This window comes from Aethalodelphis obliquidens, unplaced genomic scaffold, assembly GCF_003676395.1.
Source record: "Aethalodelphis obliquidens isolate GAN/ISIS:26980383/991018 unplaced genomic scaffold, ASM367639v1 scaffold7, whole genome shotgun sequence".
Taxonomy (NCBI): Eukaryota; Metazoa; Chordata; class Mammalia; order Artiodactyla; family Delphinidae; genus Aethalodelphis; species Aethalodelphis obliquidens.
In genome coordinates, this window is record NW_020837951.1 from 2,757,201 (window position 1) to 2,780,906 (window position 23,706).

Here is a 23,706-nt window from a genome sequence, read left to right on the forward strand (position 1 = left end):
AGGCCCCTCTCTGAGCCTCAGTTTCTGTCTCAGTAAAGGGGGTGTGTGGCAGCACCTCCTGGCCCAGCAGCAGGTGCCTCGCAGCAGCCTGCCAGGGCTGACCCCGGCTTCCCCCCCCTCAGCTCAACTCGCCCATGAACCCCGTGAGCAGCAGCGAGGACATCAAGCCCCCGCTGGGCCTCAACGGCGTCCTCAAAGTCCCGGCCCACCCCTCGGGGAACATGGCGTCCTTCACCAAGCATATCTGTGCTATCTGCGGGGACCGCTCCTCAGGTAGGCCGCGAGGGCACAGTGGGGACGGCAGGGCCCCCGGCCAACAGGGGGCTGCTCGGAGCTCCGAGCCGCGCACCCGGGACCTTCTAGTGTGTCCACGTCCGGGAGGTGGTAAGCGGCAGCGTGGCTTTGAGGCTTCCAGAGACGAGGCAGCTGTGGTGGTGACGATGGCGTGGGGGCAGCAGGGCTGTGCCCGGGGTGAAGGGCCCTTCGCGTCCCACTCCCGAGCCCGGAGCCCCGGGGGCAGGACGGCCGACCTCCTCGGGCCGCCATCTCAGACGCGGAGACGGCGAGGACCCCGGGGTCCGGGTCTTGGGTGGGGCCGGGATGCAGCCCTGCTGCGCTCCCAGGCTGGCTCCCTTACCCCAGTGGGACGAGCCCCTTCTGCCAGTTGGCCGCAGGCTGCTCACGGCCGCCCCACCTGCAGGCAAGCACTATGGGGTGTACAGCTGCGAGGGCTGCAAGGGCTTCTTCAAGCGGACGGTGCGCAAGGACCTGACCTACACCTGCCGCGACAACAAAGACTGCCTGATTGACAAGCGGCAGCGGAACCGGTGCCAGTACTGCCGCTACCAGAAGTGCCTGGCCATGGGCATGAAACGCGAAGGTAGGTGGTGCTGGCCCTCTCCCCTCTCGGAGCACAGGGTGTGGCTCTGGACTTGGCGGTTGCGTGGACCTCCTTTGCATACCTCTGATGACGGGGTGCTCACTCCCTCCAGAAGCGGCGGCTGCTGCTCTGTTGGCAGCACCTCTCCGGGGGCTGTGAGCTCACTTACCGGCTCTTTCCTGAGTACCTGTTGTGTGCTAGGCTCTGGGATTACGGAAGAGACACTCTCGGTCCTGCCTGCTGGTGGCTCCCAGCCCCGCTGGGGACAGACATTGATCAGAGCCTCTTCAAGGTCACAGTGGGCCCGGCCGAGTGCCTGGGCTCTGGGAGAGGCAGAGGCAGAAGCAGCGGGAGCCAAGGCTGGGGGTGGGAGATGCGGGCGCTGAATGAGTGAGCCCGGGAAGGCGTGCGTGCGGGTCCTGGAGCCTCGTTCCCGCTGCAGTAGGGGCCGGTCGAGGAGACCCGGGCCGGGGGTGGGGCAGGGAACTCCAGAGACCATCGGGACGTTCCCAAGCCTGCTGGACGCCAGCTGGTCCTGGGCTGTGCTTCCTCCTGCAGATCTGGCCGGGGTGCCTGGCGACCCCAGGTCCTCCCAGCAGAGGGACTCGGGCTGCGGGTCTCTCGGCCTTGGGTTGTGACGTTTATTGGGGGGGGGTGGGGGCGTGTAGCGCGGAAGGCCGCTCCCCTGAGGTCGCTGAGCTTGTCAAGCTGTCCAGCCAGACCTGGGCCCGAGCCCAGGGTGGCTGCTCGTGGCCCTTGGCCGTCCGTGGGCCTCGGTTTCCCCAGCGCAGGTTCGGCGGCTCCTGTATTCTGGGTGGCGGCTCTCGGTTTGGTCTGCGTCTCTGCTCGAGTGTCTCGCGCCTGGGGCCTCGCGGGTTTAGGAGGTGCTGTCTGGGATCCCTTCTCCGCTGCGGCTGTTCCCATGGTCCACGCGTGGCTTGCCTCCTTCCCACCGGCTTCTGTCGGGGTCTCGGGCTGGCGTCTCACCACCGAGGACTGTTCTCTCGTGGGGACTGCAGTTTTCATCTCCTTTCCCTTGTTTCTCTCTTCAGCCCCACTTGTTCTTGCTGAGAAACCGAAACCTCAGCTGGGCCGTGTGGTCCTGCAGGATTTGCTCCTTGAGGCCGCGAGGCTGCCTGTGCAGTGCAGTGATGTGATGGGGCTCGGTGGTAGCCGCTGGTGAGGGGCGGGGTGCCTCCTGGGCTTCAGCGTGAGCGAGGGGCCGGCCTGGGCTCCGGGCCTTCCTGATCAGGCAGGGTACGTGTTCCATGGAGACCTTGGCCCACCCTTCTTTGTGTGGGTGGAGAAGCTGAGGCCCAGAGAGTCCAGGGCTTGTCCAAGGTCACATGTCGGGCTGGAGCCTGGGCTTCTGGCTTCCAGTGCAGATCTATTCCTTTAGACCATCAGGAGGGCAGAGAAAGCATATGCCTGGCTGGGGGAGGCCTGTGCCCAGCCCCGGTTCCTCTGGCCACCCTTTGTAGTCAGGGTAGACTTCCTGGAGGTGGTGAGTGCAGCGTGGTTCCTGAAGGATGGAAACTTGGGCAGGGGGCAAGCGTGTGGTGGGCAGCGGATCAGTCTGCATCCAGATGTGGAGCCTGGCCAGAGGGGAGGTGCCAGTGTGCTGAGGGGAGGTGGGGCCCTGACATGCAGCTGCGGCTCGGGGCTCCCTGTGGGCACCACGGTGTAGAGTGAGATCACTCTCCTGCTGAGCTGGCCACCCCGGGCACCTGGTACCACGCCGGGCGCTGGGCACACAGCAGCGAGCCATGGGCATCCGTCCGTTCACAGTGACCGTCGGACAGCCAGGCAGGGCCCCCCAGGTGTGATCAGTGCTGCCTTGGGGGAAGCCCAGGGCACTGTGGGAGCCCAGAGTGGGCCCCTGGCCCAGCCGTGGACATCAGGCAAGGCTTGGGTGGGCAGATGTCCAGCTGACACCAGAAGAGTGGAAGAGTGTTTGGCAGACCCCGTGCCCAGCTGCCGGGGTCAGCGCACGCCGAGGCCGAGAAACTCAGTGGATGTGGCACTGTGGGGCCCCAGGGGGTGACCGTCCACGGGTCCCCAGGGCTTTCCCGGAAACGCTGACCCCCTCCTAAGGTCAGCCTGGGGCAGACCCCAGCTGCCTGCTCCCCCAAGGCCTGGGGGAGAGTGGATGACACCCCTCTCCTGTCCCAGTGGAGCTGCAGGCTCGGGGCTGGGGGGGCACCGGGTCCGACCCCTCCCCTGTGCTCACCGGGGGCTGTAGGAGCGCCTGCCGTGTGCGGAGCCTCTCTGGGGGCCCTGTCCTTGTCGCACACACTCTCAGCCGTGGTGCTGTGACGCTGTTCCCACACCTCCTGGGTGGAGAAATGGGGTGCAGGGGGGAGGGGCGCTCGCGGAGGTCTCAGGGCCACACTGGCGGGGCCAGGCTGCTCCCGTCTGCCTGGGCCGGAGCCGCGCCGCCCGTCTCTCGTCTGGTGCATAAATGGGGAGCGCTGGGCGAGATCCTGAGGCAGACCTGATTTATGGGCCATTAGATAAATACCGGATCCCGTCAGGACCCCCCGCACCCCCTTGCCTCCTGCTGGGTTTATAGGTCACGAGCAGGCGGTCAGGACCCTCCTACACCGCCCTCTCCTGCTCCCAACACAATGTAAAACTGCCCCGGGAGGAGGCTCTGTCCTGGCGTGGGTGGCAGCGCCCGTCGTGCTTCCCGTCGCCTGCGGGGCCCGGCCCACTGCCTCGCTCTCGGGAGGAGTGACCGGTGGCCCCGGCGCAGCCTCAGTGCCGGCCCTGCAGGGGGCTCGGTCCTGAGGCAGCCTCCTTCCTCTCTGCTGTCCTCGGGCGACCCCCGCCAGGAGGGCTCCCTGGCGGTGGCAGGGCTGGTGGCAGCATGAGTTGGGGCCCAGTGGGGCCCAGGGGGACGGGGGCCTGGAGTGCCACCCCAGCCTTGGCTGGGAGCACACAGGATGTGGCTTGTCCGCCCCCAGGGCCGGCCTGAGCCCTCCTGGGTGCCAGCCCCACGCGGGCGGCCATGCTGACCGGCCTCAGTGCCGCACGACCCCTGGGAGAGGCTTTGATCACACCCCTGGGGCAGGTGGGGCACAGGCTTGGGGCTGGCCCCTGGACCGGCCGACCGCAGGGAGGGCCGACAGGCACCCTGCCCCCGCGCTGGTAAGGAGGGACGCGGCAGGCCCACGGCGTCTCGTGTCGGGCAACGGCAGGGGCGTGCGCACACACGCAGCCCCTGGGGGCTCGTTCCGCAGCATTCCGGGGTTGGTGGGGCCCAGGTGGGAGTTGCCCCGCGGGCCAGCCCTCCCCAGGCTGAGCCCGGGCCTGTCCGCTGAGCGTGCCGCTGCAGGGCTCGGGGGCCTGCCTGTGCTCCCGTCTGAAGGGGGGAGACCTGACAGCAGCAGGCTGGAGGGTCACCCGCTGCCCCGCCTCTGCTTCCTTCTTCCTCTCTGAGGAAGGCCTCTCCCCGTTTCCTTCCTGCGCCCCATCCCCTGCCTCCGAGGGACTGGGGTGTGGAAACGGCAGTGCCCGATGCGTGTGTGCCAGCGGACATGGCCCCTCAGCGGCTGCGGAGAGGCCCCCGCTGGTTCCCCCGCCTCCCTGTGCGGGTGGGGCGCGTGGCCTTGCCTCTCCGAGTCTCAGTTTCCGCGCGGTGCATGGGGGTGTCGGCAGGCTCCCCGAAGGGCCTGTTGGGGGGAACGTGGCGGGTGCCAGCCCCGCGCCTGGCGGGTGGTGGGGTCAGAGAGTGGGGGCCGCAGCGTGTGTGCAAGCGTGTGAACCCGTGTGCGTGCCCGTGTATGTTGCACGTGATCATTCTTGTGTGCAGGCGTCTTGTCCTGGGTTGAGCCCCCTGAGGGAAGGAGGGATGTGTCCTCCGAGCTCGAGGGACATAACTCGCCCTGTGACCTCTGACAGGGACATGCCCTGCCAGCCTTGAGAAGAGGCAGCCGGGCCAGAGCCCTTGGAGAAGTGCAGCCCTGCCTGCCCCGGGGGCCATACAGGGGATGGAGGAAGGGCCCAGCCGCCGGCGGTGCCAAAGCAAAGGAGGCGGCAGGCCTGTGGTCCCCCCACCCCCACCCCGCCCAGACACCCCTCCCACCTCGCGGCTTCCTGCCCGGCCCCAGGAGCCGGAGGGTGGCAGTGGGCACTGTGCAGGTCACGGGACGGGGTTCCCACCCTGGCTGTGGGCTGCTGCTCCCCAGGACGTCCGGCACCAGCTGTCTCCTGACGCCGGGGACCCCGCTTATGCTGGGCGTTGAGTGCCCCTCCCAGGCGCGTGCTCGGCTGCTGGGGGAGGGTCGGCCCCGGGGGCTTTCCTGGGGATCCCTGGCGTGGGGGCCTGGCCTCCTCTGCCCTCCCGGCAGCGTCCCCTCCCCGTGCCGGCCCGTCCGCCCGTGGCTCGGGGCTGGGAGGATAACGAGGCCCTGTCTTGGCCGACGCCTCCCACCCGAGGTTTCCCGGCGCCAGCGGACATAAGTCAAACACAGCCACGTCTAAGAGGTGGTCGAGCTGGCAAAGCATGAATCCCCAGCCCCTCCCCCCTGCCCCCCCACCCCCCGTGTTTAAATAAAACAATAACATTTGTAACGATGCTGCTCGGAGCGGCCCGGCCCTTCATGGCTTCAGAGCGCTTCACAGAGCGCTCGCGAATTAATTCCGGACGCCCCCACGTAGGAGGCAAGTGCTGAGGGACCCCCACCTGCCACCCTGTCCCGTCTGGAAGGGGAGGAGAGCCCCTGAACTGGGCCGCGTCATGGGGGCCGTGCGCGGGGACGAAGCCGCGAGCGTCCCGAGGGCGCCTCCTGCGGGTCCAGCCTGGAGGCCGGTGCCAACCTCGTCCCTCTGTGGCTGGGGAAGCTGGGGCACTGAGAGGCTAGGGACTCGCCCGGGGCCACACAGCGTCTGATTCCAGAGCCTGTAGCTTGAAGCCGCCTGTTCTCCTGAGGGCTCAGCCACACCCCTTTGGTGCTCTGGGCCTGTTTCCCCACCTGCTCAAACGTGCCTCTCAGCTGTGTCCCGGCTCTGAGGAGTTAGGGTTCTGCTCAGAGGACAGACCCTGGGGACCCCCACCCTCAGGGTCTCAGGGACACCGGCCTGCCAGGGTCCCCATCACTCCAGATCAGCCTGTGGCTGCCGCCCACCGGGTCCACTCTTCTGGTCTGTGACCCCGTCCCCTGTAGCAGACGGCGACACGAGGAGGGGCCCTGCTCCAGCCCGGCATCCGCTGTGTCGGAAGAGGCCAGAGCCAGGCCGGCCAGCTTGAGCTCCCCACCCAGCCCCACCGGCTTTCAGACTTTCCAGAAGCACCAGGCTTGCAAAAACTCTGACTCGAGGCCTCCCGCCTGGCCCCGGGGCCCAGCTGGTGGATCTGAAGCGTGGGCCGGCCCTCTGTCCCGAGTCTCGCCACACGGATGGAGAAGCTCTCGCTCGAGTCAGCGTTTGCGTCTCGGAGAGCGCAGCCCCTGGCAGGGGCCATCCCTAAATAGCCATTTGTGAAGGCGGGAAGGATGCAGGGCCGGCCCTCAGGGAGCCCCGCAGCCCGGAGAGGGTCTGAACGGTCGTCGGCGGGGCCGGCGTGGTGGAGAGGGGTCCACGTGTACTGTTGCAGAGCTGTGGGCGGTGTCCCAAGAATTGCACGGGCCCGGGGGACCCCCAGGGAGCAAGAGGGGAGCCCTCACACCCCCAGGCTTGGAGGACGGAGCGGGGGTGGGCCGGCAGAGCCCCTAGAGCTGTGGCCTGAGGAGGAAGTGACCGCTGAGAACCGTGGCCGGGCAGGGCGGGCGCCAGAGCCGCGGACCCCCTCCTCCCTCCTGCTGGTCCCCTGCGTTTGCGAGACCCACCCGAGGCCAAGGGTGAGAGGGCCCGGGGTGAGGCCCCAAGCTCGGGCCCCGGAGCTGGGCAGGGCAGGTGGGTCTGGAGGTACGCGTGGGGGGCAGTCCCGTGACAGCGGTGTCTGCGGGAGCAGGGCACTGTGTTTTGTCTGGTCCAGACTTCCTGCAGGGGAGGGTAAGCCTCGACGGAGGCCCAGAGGGGTGATGGCACGTGGGAAGTCCCCCGAGGGGCCGCGCCCTCCCGGCTTCCGGAAGGCTCCATGCTGGGGGCTGCGTGCAGGGCCTTCCCCTCGGTGGGGCTGGGAGTGTGTGAGAGGTTTCACTGCCGCCCTCGGGAAATCGCCTCGCATAAGCTCCTGCTCTGCCTTGGGGTCTCCAGAGGCCCCAGGAAGCCTTGTGTGGGGTGGGGGCTGAGGAGCTGGTCCTGAGGAGGCCGTGGGCGCCCTGGGAGTGTCGGGGGACGTCTGGACATCTGCTCTGGCTCAGCAGAGCAGGACCAAGGGAGGGCGGCCGGCGGCGGTGGCGGGCCCCGTCCTGGCGCTGCGGCCCTCGCTTAGTGGCATCTGGCGCGTCCCTGGGGAGGCACAGGCCCAATACGCCCAGGGGCTCCCCCGTGCTGGTGCTGTGTGGGCAGCCTCTCCCACCCCGCCAGGCCTCCTTTCCCCTGGTCCAGGGCCCTTGGTGTCCCCAGCAGAGGAAGCGGGGGTGTGAGGGCCAGCAGAGGGCGCTGCAGAAGCCCCCGGGAGCCTTCTTGTGTTTCTGCGGGGCTCTGGGTGGGGTCCACAGCCTGGCTCTGGTTCAGCGTCGCCTTGGGCCTGCTGGGTGACCTCAGGGAGGTCTCGGCCCCTCTTGGGAAAGGGCGGCTTGAGCTGCATGGGCTGTGAAGTCGAGGGTCTGTGAACGCCCAGCCGTGGGGTGCCTGGTCCCCTCAGCCTTCCCTCCCACCTGGGTCTCCGCGGGGATGTGTTGGAATGAACCGTTCCCTCTTCGCCTCCTCCCATCAGCTTCTCTCCCTGGGTTCCCAGAAACTAGGCTGCCCCGACTGCAGCATCTGCTCAGGTTCTACCCTCGTGCTGGACCCCCGCACCCGCCCGGCCGGCCTGGGCTGTCCCGTCTCAAGCCTGGGTTTGACCCAGCTTGTGCTCTCCCCCAGCCCCTCTCCTCCCCGCAGCAGAAAGGGACCATCAGAGATCTGCATCTCACCCCATCCTCTTCCTGGGGCACATTGGACCCTGTTCTCGGCCACGCTCCCCACCGTTGCACCCCTTGTTCTGCTCCCTAGCTGACGTGAGAGGCCCTTTCCTCAGCGGCATTTCTGCTCTGGTTCTAGGCCTTGACGCGTGCTACCTCTCGTGCCTGAATTGCTCTCCCTATTTTTCCCGTTCCTTCAATTTCATTGTCACTTTTTCCGGGAAGCCTTCCTGGCTTTGCCTCAGTCCGTAGCCCATCAAAGCCCTTCTCACTCCACGTTGGGATCCCTGTTGAACTGTCAGTTTCCTGAGAGCTGGGTCCCATCTGCCCTGGCCCTGGGCGGGTCCTGGGGTGACCAGTAAGTGAATGAATTAATGAGAGGCAGCGTGTTCTGTTCTCAGAGCGCACAGCCTCCAGGAGGCCAGGCTTGGGGCAGAGAAGGGGGCCGCAGTCTGGCCGGCTCTGAGCAGCATCCTTCTCCCCGGCCCTGGCCAGCTTGTGGGCGCGCTGCTCGGGCCCTGGCGGCGGAGGGGCTGCCGCGGGAGCTGCGGGCTGACTGGAAGCCTCCCCGTGCCTCAGCTGTGCAGGAGGAGCGGCAGCGGGGCAAGGACCGGGCTGAGAACGAGGTGGAGTCCACTAGCAGCGCCAACGAGGACATGCCCGTGGAGAAGATCCTGGAGGCCGAGCTGGCCGTCGAGCCCAAGACCGAGACGTACGTGGAGGCAAACGTGGGGCTGAACCCCAGCTCGGTGAGTGCACCCCCGCCCTGCTCTGGGGACGGTGGCCCCGGCGCGCTCCTGGGAGGGAGACCCCCTCTGTGATGTCCCCAGTCGGGTGGGTGAGGTTTTGGTTGGTTGGCTCAAAGCCCAGGACGTTATGGTAACCTTCAAGCTTCGTGTTGTCTCTGGCCCATCGTCCAGCTGGGTTTCAGGGGTTCTGTGTCTGCCCCAGGTTTGCGGGCAGCGTTAGGTCCAGACTTCATCTATGTCTCCCGTGTGTGGTCGGGGTGGGACCACAGCCCTGTGGCCTGCCCTGAGGTCTCCCCGGCTCACGGTGGCCCAGACGGCACCGGACGCACCTGCCCAGCTCCCTGCCCCAACCCCAGGGCCTTTGCACGTGCCGCTCCCTCTGTTCCTCCTCGGGCTTCAGCCTCAGAGAGGTGTCACTTCCTCGCGGAGCCCCTTTCCCTTTGACCCCCCTGGTGCCCCTGTTCTGTGGGCTCAGCGCCCCTGACGTTACTCTTCACGGCCCCTAGCACGTGGGGGCCACACCGCAGCGTGTGCAGTGGGTTAATTCTCCATCCTTGCCATCAGGCTGTTCCACGGGACCCTGCCCTGCCCGTAGGTGCTCTCACGTGGCCCCCACCCCCATCTCCGAGTGTGAGGGTCCCGTCTCATCTGTGGGGGGTTGCAGGCCGCCCTGCTGCCCCGCACTCTGTGATGCCCCAGGACCACGGCCCCTCTGAGACGCCCGCTTCGGCTGCGTGCCAGGGAAGGCGGGCCCTCTCCTGGGCGCGCCGCCTCTCGGCCTCTCGTAGAATGACTCCCGTCGGCTGTGATGCTCAGCGGTCCGTCTGGTCTGTGGTCCGGCCCGACCCCACGCCCCCTCTCCGGTCCCAGTGCGGGGTGGGGAGGGCTTCACGACTGAGTCGAAACCCCGAAAGAGAAGTCCTGGCCTGCCAGCTTTTGATTTTGTCAAGTAAGGACGTTATTGGGAAGAAAACAAATCTGCCATCTTCTCTCTCCACGAATTCAGAGCAGGCGGAGGGGGGTCTAGGGGACAGGCAGGCGGGCCGGCCAGGCAGCGGGTCTGCCCTCGTGCTGCAGCTTGAGCTGGGCTGGCCTGGGTCCCCCGCTCTGGGGACGGCTTGTTAGGCCCCTTCTCTCGACACCGGCGACACCTCTCTGCCCTGGGGCAGCCTCGGGCCTCTGCCTGGGGATCCCGCTGTCACCTCCTAGCACAGGGAAGGTCCCGCCCTCTCAGGCACGGGCTGGAACTCCAGAAACTGCCGTTGAATGAGGCCTGTTTTGTCTCTGAGCGGGAATCCAGGCTCGGAGAAGTTAAGTACTTGCTGGAGACCACCCTGCGGGACGGAGCACGGCAGAGCTGGAGCCCCCTCCCCCAGGGCAGCCCCCCAGGCCTAGTCCTGCACCCACTGTGCAGGCAGACGTCGCCCCCAGCTCTAGGCGTGACTGTGCTCACCTACAAGGCCCCGGCCTGCCCGGGAGTGGCTCAGGGTGACAGCCTGTGCCCCGGACCTGCTTTGGGCCCCTTGAGGGCTCGGAGGGAGCCGTTGGCTGGTGCCCAGGGAGAAGGCCCGACCGCTGGGGCTCTCCTCGGGTCTTCCCCACGCCCCCCGCTTCCCCCTGCATGGCTCCCCCATGCCCCCCACCATCAGGCTTGTGCTCTCACCTCGAGGGGCTGCCCTGCGGCGTGGAAGGGCAAGGAGCACGGTCCCCGGGGAGCGCAGCCTGGCCGCAGTGGCTCCGGCGAGAACCTGGCCCAGGCCTCTGGCACGCTAGCTGCTGGGTGTTTCGCTCGTGTGAGTGCCCGTGGCTGCCGCTGTCCATCAGACGGGATGGGGCGGGCGATGCCCGCAGGGTGTCCTGGGCACGTGGTGTCCGGGGCCCAGCGAGTGTGTGGACTTCCGGTTGACGCTCCTGGGAGGTTTGTTGCAGAGCAGGTGGGGGCGGGGGCGCCCAGCGGCTGGTGCCTGTCTGCCCCTCCCCCTGAGGTCCGCGGACCAACTGGCCACGCCCCGCGGCTGCCGCCTCTCCCGGGGTCCCAGGTCCCCTTTCTGTTCGCCTGGCTCTGTCCGCCCCGGTGGCCTCGGTGCCAGTTGGTCACCGGGCCTCCCACGAGAGCCCTCAGCAGGCCCTTCACGGGGCTGGGTTGTTCAGGCTGCGTCACTGGGGGGCGGATGGTTTCCGTCAGGGGAAGCTCTTCCGAGGGGGCCTCCCCCGTGTGGCTGCCTGGCCGTCATGGTTTCTGGAATGAGGGGTTTCCACATCCCGTGCACGGGCCTCGGTCCCCCTGTCCCCGGGCCCAGAGGGTTCTCCACCCGAGCCCCACAGGCTGGAGCCGGGAGCAGCAGGGTGCCGCGGAGGCCGCCCAGGTTTCCTCGTCTCTGAGAATGACCGGGGCGTCCCCTTCTGGCTAGAACTTTCTGGAGGGGCCTCTGATGCACCCTCTCTGAGTGCCACCCCCGAGTCTGGCCTGTGACACGGGGTCACCCGGCCCCAGCCCCCGGGGCTGCGGTGGGGACCGAGTGGGTCGTAGCACGGTGTCCTTCCTGTGGCTGCTAGGACAAGTGACCGCAAATGAAGTGCCTAAGACAGCACAGAGTTTAGTATCTCACGCTTCTCGAGGTCAGAAGGCTGAGCTCAGTGGCCCTGGGCCAAGTCAGGGCATCGGCAGGGCTGGCCATTCTCGGGGAGAAGCTGCTGCCTGGCCTGACCCCGCTCTGGAGCTGCCCGCGTTCCTCAGCTCCCGGCCCTTCCTCCGGCTTCGGGGCCGGCAGCGTCTTCCCTCCTCGACCTCGGCCTCCGTCCTCACGCCTTCTCTCCGCTCTGACCTCCTCCCCCCTCCAGTAGGGACCCTCGTGATGGCACTGGGCCCACCCACTTCTTCCAGGGTAACCTCCCATCTCCAAACCCTTAACCCGGCCGCGTCTGCAGAGTTCCCTTTGCCGGGTAAGGTGGCACATTAGCAGGTTCTGGGGTATAGGACGTGGGTGTCGCCGGGGGCATTATTCAGCCGCCACTGCCGGGTAAGGCGTGTGGCGTGGCCTGGCCTGGGGCTGCGTTCTCTGCTCGGTGCTCACGCGGTGCCCCTTCCCGCAGCCCAATGACCCCGTCACCAACATCTGCCAGGCGGCCGACAAGCAGCTCTTCACCCTGGTGGAGTGGGCCAAGCGGATCCCACACTTCTCCGAGCTGCCCCTGGACGACCAGGTCATCCTGCTGCGGGCAGGTGAGTGGCCGGGCCTGGCGGGGGCTGGGCAGGCGTGGACAGGAGAGGGGTGGGGGCTTTGCGGCCCCGCGGGTGGGACGCGGCCTTCCTGCTGCTGCGTGGGGCCGCAGGGGAAGGGGCACGGGCCGGGGCTTCTGCTCCGGCACTGCCCACCGCAGCCTGGGCTTCCCTCCTCTCCCTCATAAGGAAGGATTCAGTTTGGGGTCTCTCCTAGTGGCCTTCAGAGGGGTGACGGGCCGTCTGGGGGACCTGTGGAGAGGGAGGGGTGAGCATGTCCAGCAAGGGCTGCCCTTGGGGGTCTGTGTGTTCTGCCTTCTCCCCCGACTGAGGCCGCAGCCCCTTTCCCAGGCTGGGCTTGCGATGCGCGAAGCTGGTGCAAAAACAGCTCGCTCGGTGCTCAGCACACACCCCACGGCCGAACGGGTGGTGAGGGAGATCCTGGGACCTGGGGGCGGGCGGGGGCGGGGGATGGGAGCGGCGGCTTTGGAGTCCCGACGAGGCAGCCGCCCGCCCTCCAGGCCGTTCTCTCATCTGGAAAGTGGGCATGACGGCCTTGCCGCGTGGAAGCCGGTTTCTGCTGGGACACTGGGGTCCTTGGCGCAAAGCTCCTGCCAGAGAGCCAGTAGGGACGGGCCAGCTGGGAGGTGCTGGGCGGGAGCCCCGCCCCACCGGGGCGCTGGGCCCTGCGGTGTGCACCTGCTGACGCGTGCTCCGGGCCTGTGCTGGGAGCCACAGGAGCATCGGGCCAGCCCAGCGCCTGCCGGGCCCACTCATGGGGCAGGAGGACAGGTGGCAGCAGGGTCAGAGGTAGGAAGGGGCTGGGCGGGCCTCAGTGGGGGATGAGAGGGAGAGAGGCAGAGTGATCGCAGAGTGGCAGGTAGGGCAGGCGCTGGGGGGCTGGTCCGGCCCCTCGCAGAGCTCTGGTCCTTGGCCCTGGTGTTTGGCCAGCGGGGTGTCCCTCGCGCTGAACCTGGGGGCGGGGAGAGCCCGTGCCCAGAGGAGTTTTCACTCTGGGGCACAAAACCCAACACCCAGAGCCGTCAGACCCGCAGGGATTGGGAAAGTCTGGGACCCGGGGTCGGAGGGCATTCTGATTCACCGACCAGGCACCCCTTCCTCTCCCTGGGCCTCAATGTTCCTCTGTATGAAACGGGGCCAATACTTGCTTTATAGGGTTGAATCAGCATTCAGTGGGCAGATCCTTGTGATGCTGGCAGCCGCCAGCCCAGAACCTTCGGGGCGCTCAGGAGTGGTGGCTGGGACGGGCACTAGTGACAGTCCTGTGGGATGTTCATGCTGTTCAGTTATAGGGTCATCGAGACACCTGCTCACAGAATCGCTTCCATCCATCTCTGTAGCCCTTGCGCCTGTGCTGGGCGCGCCAGGGCCTCACGTAGAGAGAGCGGCGAGTTGGCCTTTGCTGTTTTGTGGCATCCACAAAATGTCAGTCTCTGGGAGTTTGCCGCGGGGGGCCAGACTGGCGGCAGCTGCTCCAGGGCCGCCTGGAGAGGGTCCTGGGAGCTCCCTTGTGCTCCGTGGCGCAAGCGTCTGGCACTCACAGAGAGAGACTTCCCTGGCACCCTAGTTGGGGAGCCTGGGTTAAACTACGCCACAGGACATGCTCTGTGCAGGACTTCTCAGGGCCTTTACTGCACGCACTGTAGAGGCATCCCCCAAACGTCCATGCTCGGGAACTTCCTTTCTGTGGAACGGTCATGGGCTCGGGGTTTCATGGAGCCCACTTTGGGAACCGTGGCTTGGGAGGGTGAGAGCTGCCTCTGGGGGGCCCAACGGGGGTCGGGGGCAGGGCGGCCCGGGGGTCTGGAGACAGCAGTGACCGTGTGTTCTCCCCGCCGCAGGCTGGAACGAGCTGCTCATCGCCTCCTTCTCCCACCGCTCCATAGCCGTGAAGGACGGCATCCTCCTGGCCACCGGGCTGCACGTCCACCGCAATAGCGCCCACAGCGCGGGGGTGGGCGCCATCTTTGACAGGTGGGGGCCCAGCCCAGCCCACGGCCGTGACCTGCTTGGCCTTTGTCCTGTTCACGAGGGTTACACTTGCAGAGATACAGAGACGTGCAAGGACTGAGGTTAAAATCCCTCCGGGGACCCCCGACAGCCGCAGCTGACGTTTTTGGTTTACTTTTCTCCAAGTATGTTTTCAAGTCCTGCCCGTGGGAAGGAAAGCTGCCCTATTTTTAATGCAAAGGTAGACTGTGCCGTAGGTACCGTTCCGTGCTGCTGTCATGTCGGATGCGGCGGAGACTCTTACGAGCTGAGACTAAAAGCATCGCGGCGCCTGTGAGCCCGTGCGCACCCTGTCCCCGGGTGCCCGGCTGCATCTCAGCGCTGCTTCTGGCGTGTCCCCGGTGGAGACACCGCTCTCTGCCCCTCGGCACACAGCCGGGGGGCCAGTGCTGGGTAGTGGGTAGGGGGCTCCGTTCAAGTACCTCCAGAATCATGGCCCACCTGCGCTGCACCAGGCAGGGCGGACGGGAGCTACTCATTCCTGTCTCTGGGCCTTGCCTAAGAGCCCGGAGGACCTGGGGACCTGGGTGTCAGCTCAGCCAGCCGGAGTGGGAAGGGCTGGGGAGGGGCGTCCCAGGGTCCCTCGGGTGTGGGGGGCGTGGCACAGGAGTGGTGAGTGGGAAGGAGCGGGTGGCAGGGCGTGGGGGGTGGGGATGGTGGTGGGAGGGGTCCCAGGCGAGCCCCCGAGTAGGGAGCTTGAAGTTAGAGGGGAGCAGCAGAAGCCCCTCCTGTAGCCCCCTGGGGATAAATGTGGGAGCCTGCTGCCCCGTGGGACAGCTCAGGGAGCACAGAAGGGCACCACGTACTGTAGGCAAGCACTGGTTTAGACAGTGTAGGGATGTGTCTTTGCCGCAGGACGTTTCAGGGCCTTTAACGAGCTCGTGTCCAGTAGTGCCACCCAAAGGGGCTGTGGAGCGCGGGCTTTGCTGCCCACCGACGGCTTCTTGGAGAGCACGTCCCCTGGGGGCATGTTTAGAAGTGCGGCCCCAGTCACGCACCCAGCTGACAGTTCTGTGCTTCCAGCTGCTAGAGAGGGGACGGTGATGGGAATGTAATAAGTGGCCGGTGTCGGGAAGTGGAACGGAGCCCGCTCCGGCTGCAAGGAAGGAGCCGGGAAGCCCAGGAGCTGGGGAAATGCCTTCCCGCGGGCGGGCTCCGGGGAGCGGCAGGAATGCGGCGCTCAGGCCGCCGTGTGTGGCCTGCATCCCCGTGGGGCGTGTGGCAGTGGGCTTTGCCCTGGACGTGCGGGGCCTTGGCTCGCCCGGCTGTCACGAGGCTCCTCTTTAGTCTCTGGCCCCCCAAGATAAAATCCCATTCGCAGACCTTCTTGAGGAAGAGGCATGGCGCCCCCGGGGCGGGATGGGACAGGCTGGGCAGCTCCCCCGGTCTCCTGGCTCTTCTCAGCTGCCCTCCAGGCCCACAGCGGGCCTCCCGAGCGCTTTGGGGTTCCTGGCGGGTCCTGTGAGGGCCGTGGTCTGACTGGGGACGTCAGCATTTGCCCGCTTCCCCCACAGGGTGCTGACGGAGCTGGTGTCCAAGATGCGGGACATGCAGATGGACAAGACGGAGCTGGGCTGCCTGCGCGCCATCGTCCTCTTCAACCCTGGTACTGCCTTCCTGCCGCTTCACCTGCTGTCCAGGCCCGGGTGTCAGCCCGCCTGGGGGACTAGAGTCCCCGGGCTCTCTTCCCCGCCCCGCTGCTCACGGGCGCTGCAGCGTCGGCGACCCGCCCCTTCTCCGAGCCTCGGTGTCTCCCTTACGAGGGGGGCACAGCCATGCCACCTTCTTCCCAAGGCCCTCGTGAAGGTCGGACAAGGCTTGCGCAGCCGAGCTCATCCTCTGCGGTTTGGTGAGGGCTCTGGCCGGGCCCCACTCGCACCGGCATCCTGGGCTCCAGAGGAGATGGCCTCTTCGTGCGCCTCTGCTGCCGGAGTTCTGGAGCCCGGATGTTTTGGGGGTGGACGGGGACACCGGGGGCAGGTTTGGGGCTGCTGAGGGCTTCTAGGGGGAGGTGCCGGGAGCTGACCAGGCGGTGGGAGGATGGGACGGCCCTAGGGGTCGCGGGCCCTGACTCCTTGCCCTCCACCGGCTCCAGTGCTGAGGGCCGGGCCGGGGTGGAGATGGAGTCCGCTCGTGGGGGACAGCCCGTTGCCAGGGACGTGTGTTCCCCAGCTTTGTGCTCGAGCCCGTGACCCTGCCAGCATGGGAGGCTGAGCCGCGTGTCTCGGCCCTGCCTGGCGGGATCCCCATTGAAGTCGTGCGTGGCTTGGCTCCTGGCTCTGGTTCACCTGTTGGGGCCCAGGTGTGGGGTTGCTGGGCACAGAAGGGAGATGTCCAGGGCTGGCAGAGCCCCAGGGCCTGGGGGAGCCCAGCTGCAGCGGAGCCTGGCATGTTCCCAAGGTGCCCAGGACCCCGGGCCACCATGGCATTCACACTGGGCCGCAGTGCTCCTACTGGGACATCAGCCAGCCAGGGCAGGGCCGGTGTGGGACCCCCCTGGTCTGGGACTTACAGGCCAACCGACAGCAGTCCTGTTCCGTGGCTGAGCCCCCGGACGCTGCGTCAGCTTCAGACCAGCAGCAGGGAGGCTCTAGCCTCTGCCCCCTGAGCCACTAGGACGGACCATGCCTGGCTGGGGCCAGACTCAGGGCTGTGTGAGCCCACATCCAGATGCGCAGTGGTGGCTGCTGTCCGGGGGCAGCGGGGAGAGAGAGAGAGGCTCGTCCAATGTCAGCTTGCTGGGTAACTCCAGGAGATGAAGAAGCCCAGGGCGCTTATTAGCAAAGCTTTGCCCGGCCGGGGGGCTCTCAGTGCCTCGGAGAGAGGCCTGTGACGGCTCACCAGGATGAGCCGGGCGGCCCGTGCTTCTAAGCCTCACCCCTGGGCCCTGGGGGCTTTGGCGACGCTGGTCCCGGGGATCTCCGTCCACAGGCAGAGCCTTCCAGCCTGGACTCCTGCCGCCAGGGTCCCAGGGCTCCGGATGGCTTCAGGGCCCCCCAGAGCGTGGGTCTGGCTCTTTCAGGTACAAGAGGGTTTGGAGCCTTCATCTCGCTCCAGGGGGCTGAGACCCGATGCAGCAGAGGCCTCTGGAGGCCACGCGGTTGCCATGGTAACCAGGAGCCACCCCGGGGGCAGGCCCGTCCCACTTTACAGATGGGGCTGAGTGGCAGGAGGTCAGGGGACTGGCCCAAGGTCAAGTGGCCAGCAAGCAAGCGGCAGGGCCAGGGCTCGAGCAGCCTCGTCTGAGTCGGGGCTCTCGGCCCCTGGGGCAGGTTCCCCGGGCAGGGCTCTCACCTGCGGCCCCTGCTCCCTCACAGACTCCAAGGGGCTCTCGAACCCGGCCGAGGTGGAGACGCTTCGCGAGAAGGTCTACGCGTCCCTGGAGGCGTACTGCAAACACAAGTACCCCGAGCAGCCAGGAAGGTGAGCCTCGGCCTAGCCTCTGCCTGGACGGACCTCGGGGTCTCTTTGCAGACCCCCCGCCCGGGGCAGGACCCCGCCACCAGCTCTTCAGACCCTCTTGTGGATTAGAAGGCGACACCCTGCCTTCACCCAGGGCAGTGGGGGATTGAGGCGCTCTCCCGGCCTCAGCGGGCACGCTCTCACGCTTCCTTGTAGCCCCACCAAAAAGACGGGCCCAGCGCGGGCACACAGTAGGTGCTTGTCGCTGTAAAGCACGTGAACGAAGTCAGTGCCTTCCTCCGCCTGCCAAAGGGAACCGCTAGAGGTAGGGGCCTGGCGTGCTCACCCCTAGCAGGGAAGGACGCCAGCACACAGTAGGTGGTTTATAGGCGTATGCAGAGTAGATGGCCGTGGTCTGCAGACCTGCCCGTCTCTCCTGGCCGACTGTGGGCCCCGGAAGGGCTGGAATTGTCTCCTTTCTGGGTCCACAGTGCCGGGCGCTCCGTGGGCGTCCAGGAGAAGGGGAAGCATCAGTGGCTTCACGGCATTCCAAATCTGCTGTCCTGATTCTGCCCCCTCCCTCTCCCGCTGGCCGCCCCGCCGACTGGCACGCACGGGCCACACAGGGTTAACTGTCTTGCTCAGCCTCATCTGGTTTGGTTTAGAGTGAAACTTCCCGGAGGAGGATGAGAGGAGGGGTGGCAGGCCCGCCTGTTTTTCCTGGCTTCCCGCCCTAGCCCATCTCGCCAGCTCAGCAGAAAACAGCTCGTTCTCTGGCCCCGTTCCAGCCTCTAAGCTGCGTTTCTGCCTTTAAAACGCGGGTAGGGTTGCAGCCAAGCACGGGGCTTTTCCCCCGAAATACAGACACTGTTAATAATTAATGAGGCCCTGGGGCCCCTGGAGGGGCATGTGGAGAGACCAGGCAGCACGTGGGATGGGGACGGCATGGGGGACAGATGTGGATGTCACTGGAGGGGCATGTGGCCCCGTCACCCCCCCCACGGCAACTGTCCTTGGCAGCAGGGCCACTAAGCTTGGCGTCCCTTTTCCAAGAGGCTCCCAATGTCTTCCTGTGTTCCTCCCCCACCCAGCGTCCTCCCCAGAAACTCCCCAGGGGGTGGGCACGGACCGAGGCGCCTCCTTCTCTGCCACCCGCCCTGTCTGGGCATCAGGTGCCTCTGGCCGAGCTCTTTCTGGGGAAGGTGGGCCCTGGCGTGGGGCCCTGGAGGCTGGTCCTTGCTGAGAAGGGCTTGTTGGCGCTCAGACCTGCTCCCAGCTCAGGAACGGCTTCACCTTTGGCGCCCCTGCAGCCAGGGGCATTGCTGGTACTCAGATCTCTTCTCGTAGCCCTTCTTCCTGCTTAAAATCCTACCGTGGCTCCCTCTTGCGCTGGAGAAAGCTCACGTGTCGTAGCTTCCCCACGAAGCCCCGTCCAGCCTGCCCCAGCCCGGCCACTGTCTCGCCACTGGACCTTCATCCTGGATCTCCACCCTGGGGGGCTCCTGCTGTGGCAGCCTCAGGGGGATGGGGCAGTGAGCCTGGTCCCTTCCCCAGGGGGCCGCTGGGCGCCGGGACGGAGGGTGGGAGGGCCCGCCCCGCCCGCCCCTCACGCGGCTCCCGTCCCGCAGGTTTGCAAAGCTGCTACTTCGTCTGCCGGCCCTGCGCTCCATCGGCCTCAAGTGCCTGGAACACCTCTTCTTCTTCAAGCTCATCGGGGACACGCCCATCGACACCTTCCTCATGGAGATGCTGGAAGCCCCGCACCAAATGACTTAGGCCCCCGGCCGTTCTTCGCACCCGCCGGTCCGGCCGCCCCGCCCGGCTGCCAGCAGCTCTTCTCAGCCGAGCCCGCCCCGCCCCTCCTCTGCCTGGATGTTTGGACTTGGGGGCGTGGCCTGTCACTGCTAAGCCTGAGATGTGCTGCCACCCTCGTCATCTTCAGTACTACTCGACTGGACCGGGCAGTGGCCATGCTGGGGTGGCAGCCGGAGTGGCAGGAACTGGTGTGAGCCCCGGGGGAGCCCGGGCGGCTCACGGGGTCTCAGGCCCCCGCCCCCGGAGCTGCAGCGGTCAGAGGGTGGCTTTGTTCCGTCGCTGTTTTGTTGTCGCGAGGTCCTCTGTTTGCAGGGATCCCTCTGCCTCCTGTGTGTGCTGGCAACCTGCCAGCCCGGCCTCACCCACAATCGGGAGGAGGGGACAGGTGGGGGGGTTGGCATTTCATTGCAAAAGACTCCACCAGCCCCCTGGGAAGACGGGAGGGGCTCTGGGGCAAGCAGCCTTGTCTCCCCTCAGAATGAAGGGTGAGCAACCCCTGTTTCCAAAGATGGCTTTCGGCTTTGTCCCCGAGCCAGTCAGAACAGAAGCTGCCCTCTGTGCAGGGTTTGGGGCCACCTCCAGGCTGCAGGGACTGGAGTCACCTGCCCACCCCACCCCACCCCACCTCATTTCTCTCTTTGCATCGTCCTGGTTTCAGCTTCTTGTCCCACATGGTCCTGTCCAGCCCTGGGTAACCAACCCCCACCCCGCCCCCAAATCTTGCAGTCTGTGCCCAGGGCCAAGGCTGACCCCAGTCCCCAGTCCTGGAGGGCTAGCCTGGTCTCTGGCCCTCCTGGAAGCACTGGAGGGCCATGCCGACCTGGGCTCTGCTGACCTCTCAAGGGCAGAGGTCATCACCAAGGAGGCCCACAGGGACGGGAGGAGAGGAGAGTCACTTTCCCCAGAGGGTCCTCGGGCAGCTGTGCACGTCGAAGGAGGGACTTGTGGGCGCATGGCTCGGGGCAGGGGGCAGATGGTCCATTCTGGAACGCTCTGGGTAGAGAGGCCCCTTTGCTGGCTGTTCTGTCCAGAGGACTCTTGGGGTCAGGGACCGTTGAGTGCCAGCACCCTTGGGCCGGGGCTGGATGCCCCTCGGGGACAGCCAGCCCGGCTGTTGTCTTGGCCGGCTGATGGAGCCCTTTGTGGGAGCTCCATCAACACCTGCTCTGGTTGAGGGCACCCCACCCAGCCCTGCACCCACCCCTGAACCTTTCACCCACCCCAGGCAGGCAGGCCCTCTGCCCCTGGGGCGGGGGCGGGGGCAGGGTCTCTCAGGTTGAACTGGCCTCTTTTGCACTGTAATGCCCTCCCTTTGGTCTGAGTACTTTCCATTCGCATGCCTCGTACTCCATGAACCCAGCATTTGTCAGTCGGGGGGGGCCTGAACTGGGCCGGGGGTAGGGGTTGGGGAGGAGAGTCCTGTCTCCTCCCATGAAGGGGATGCTCTGCGGTGCCTGTCTTCTTCCCACCACTCCCCACCAGAGAGGCCCCAGAGCGGGGGTGGGCATGGGGGCTGTGGATGCCCTCCCCCCGAGTCTGTTCCCCCGGGTGCTGCAAGGGTGCCCCTGGGGCTGGAAGGGGAGATGCCGGCCTCCAGGCCTCTAGGGAGGACGGGGTCCATTCTTTGCCCTCCAGGGTCTGGCCCGAGCTAAGCGTGAGGCGCCTGGACAGAAGATGTGGAAGCTTCCACAAACACGTCCTTTCTCTGGCACCCCACCCCGCCCTTAACGTGGTGGCCCAGGCGAGGCGTCCCCTGCCACACAGGCACCCCCAGCCCCGTCCACCATCTGGGGCAGAGATGGGGCGAGCCCACGCCTGCCTAGTTGTCCCTCTTCCCAGACTCTTCCTGCAAGTCTTGGCACCCTTTGGGGGCATGCTTGTGTCAGGCAGAGGGACGCCGGCACCCTCAGGGGCCTCCCTCTGGGACCCCCTCCCCCTGGGAACGTGGACCGCCCCCCGGCCCGCCACCCCGGTGCCTTCTGTAGCCAGATGCACCCTGTCCACGCCCAGCCCCCTCCCGCTGCCCCGGACCCCTCGGGAACGTGATGGCTCCAGTGGGAAAGACCCAGGATGGAGCGCTTTGCTGGGGGGTCGGCCTCGTGGGCTGACTGCCCGTAAAGCACTGAGGTCCCCAGGCCACCCCCTCCCAAAGCCGGAAACTCCCTGGCCCCTCGCCGCTCAGCCTTCCGTGGCCCCGCCGGCACGGCAGCATCTCGGGCGCTTGGGGGCTGCCCGTTCATCTTCTCCTCGGTCCGCTGTCATCGATGTTGTCATGCAGTGCTGTTTGTTTGAAAGATGATGGTGGGGAAACGGCACATTACTCAGTAGAGAGGTAGGATTTTTATTTAACCAGACCTTCAGTAGTATTACCAATCTGGTTCAACTAAGGTGATTTTTTGTAATTATTATTATTATTATTATTATTTTGGTGGGACAATCTTTAATTTTCTAAAGATAGCACTAACGTCAGCTCATTAGCCATCCTGTGCCCGTCCCCGCCTGCTGGACGCTTCCGGCACGTCCCCTCCCTGCTTGGACATCAGGTGGGCCTCCCGAGGCCGAGGAGTGAAGACGACCACGCCCCGGGTTTGGAAGGTGTTGGCAAAGCCAGACTCCGGCTCGTCCCCCGTCAGGCGTCTCCTTGGAAGCTGGCCTGCCCGGGGATGACTCCCGGGTCAGCCCCTGGCCCTCTCGTCCCCCGGGTGGGGGGGGGGGAAGACGGCGCCACACTCGCCGTGTTCCGGAAGGATTCGGGCTGGCAGGCCGGTGGCCAGTGCCGGAGACCATGCCGAGCTTCCTCCACCGGCTGGAACGTGCAGCCGGTGGGTAATCAGCTGATGTCGTCCCCATCATGGAATTCGGTCCCTGCCCACGCAGGTGTGTGGTGTACAATGTACCTGCTGTACAGAGACCCTGTGTGCACAGACCTGCTTGCCATCCACACACACGTACCAGTTACCAGCGTTTTCTGTTTATTTTTAATCAAGACTTTCCTCCCCCCCACCCCCACCCCCCGTTTTCCTACAGATTTGCTTCATGTAAGCAAGTACGTAAGGACCCCTCCTTTGGTGAAATCCGGGTTCGAATGGATATCTCGTGGCAAGGAGATGCATCTATTTTAAGATGCTTTGGAGCAAACAGGTTTAGCCGTTCCCAGTCCTTAGAATGCCTTAGCCGGGATGCGTAGCTCACACTTAGAGAGGATGACAAATACGTACAGGGAAGAGAGGTGTCTAAAGCATCGGGAAAGGTAGAAAAAAATCTATTTTTGTACAAATGTAATTTTATCCCTCATGTATACTTGGAGGATGTGGCGGGGAGGGGGGACTTGTTTTGTTTCTGCTTTTAGAGATTGAGGCGAAAGCTTTCTGAGTCAACGTTGGCACGCAAGGTGGAGCGGAGGAGGGAGCTCTCGGGACGGGGCACGGGCTTCAGACGAAACCGCTGCACACAGATGTTTTCTTTCTGGGGCAGGAAGGTGGGCCTGAAACTTTCAAGGGTTTTCTTCCCCTTTCGAGTAATTTTGAAGCCTTGCTCTGTTCTGTCCCTGTTGCCAGCTGGCCTTCCCGAGACTCTGTGACTGTGAAATTACTTCCCCACGTGATTGTTCTCGAAAACTTCGCGGCCGCAGGTGCCGGGGATGCACGAACAATGGTGTTAGAATTGTGGAAAAGAGAAACTCAAAGCCAAACGTGAGAGGAGAAACAAACAAAACATGAGTGTTTAAAAATACATCCCCATTCAGTTTGCCTCTGTGCTGATGGGGTTTTCCTGTCGGTCTGGAAGTCAGCCACGCCGGGGGCTTCCGGCCACCCTGGAGGGGGAGGGCCTGCCGGCCTCGCCCTGACCTGGGCCGGGTCCACACCAGGTGCCCCAACTGCACCCCGGACGGCGGTGTCGGCCTGTCCAGGATGGTGAGGCTGCGCCCTGGGCCCCCCCGGGCCCTTTCTCCTCCCGGGTCTGCTCCGATCGCAGAGCTCCTGGGAGCCTGCCTCTGGGTCTGGGCCCCGTCCAGAGGCCTCCCGAGAGGGCTGCCCTCAGCGTCCGAGGGGCCAGGTGTGGGCCGAGCCCAGCCCCGGTGTCCACACTGGCTTGAACGGGCGGGAGGTTCACACACAGCCACAGAATGAGTGACGTCATCGAACTGCCCCATTAGGGAGCAGGTAGCGACGCCCCTTCCCCCTCTCGTCCCCATGCTGTCCGGGGGCTGGGCCGCAGTTTGGTGATGGTCCCCGAACCCTCTCGTGCACCTCCAGCCAGCAGGCACCCTCCAGGGAGCCCCGGGGGTTTCCTGGAGCTGGGAACCCTGAGGGCCAGAGTCCCGCACGGTGGCGCCGGCCACATGGTACCGAGGGCAAAGGTGGCTTCCGGCAGGAGGGCGTGAATCTCACCACGAGGCCTGTGGCCCAAGAGGCAGGGGCTCCCCTGGTAACCCCCCTAAGATGTGCTCGTGCACATACAGTATACATGGGGACACGCGTGTTCACACCCATACAAACGCTCGTACACACGTGCACGCACACCACCTCACAAACTCAGCGGCTCCCGTCCCTACCAGGGCTGCAGGCCATGCCAGTGGGACTCTGGAAGCGCAGGGCG

At 65.9% G+C, this 23,706-nt stretch overlaps 1 protein-coding gene across 8 annotated transcripts in view; it reads left to right on the plus strand.

Moving 5' to 3' along the window:
- The window catches only part of RXRA (retinoid X receptor alpha), a 95,749-nt gene extending 73,416 nt beyond the window's left edge, over positions 1-22,333 (plus strand). For 4 of the 8 annotated variants that reach the window (XM_027104373.1, XM_027104375.1, XM_027104376.1 and 1 more), the window contains 9 exons: positions 123-273; positions 701-880; positions 8,386-8,639; positions 11,733-11,862; positions 13,722-13,854; positions 15,405-15,496; positions 17,208-17,313; positions 18,465-18,617; positions 18,921-22,090. In XM_027104373.1, coding sequence (XP_026960174.1) covers positions 123-273; positions 701-880; positions 8,386-8,639; positions 11,733-11,862; positions 13,722-13,854; positions 15,405-15,496; positions 17,208-17,313; positions 18,465-18,617; positions 18,921-19,068 — 1,347 coding nt within the window. In that variant the 3' untranslated portion in view covers positions 19,069-22,090. Of the gene's footprint in view, positions 1-122; positions 274-700; positions 881-8,385; positions 8,640-11,732; positions 11,863-13,721; positions 13,855-15,404; positions 15,497-17,207; positions 17,314-18,464; positions 18,618-18,920; positions 22,091-22,134 lie in introns of those variants that run through there. The other 4 variants (XR_003432417.1, XM_027104374.1, XM_027104379.1 and 1 more) reach the window with 4 other exon arrangements.
- The last annotated feature ends 1,373 nt before the right edge of the window (positions 22,334-23,706 follow it).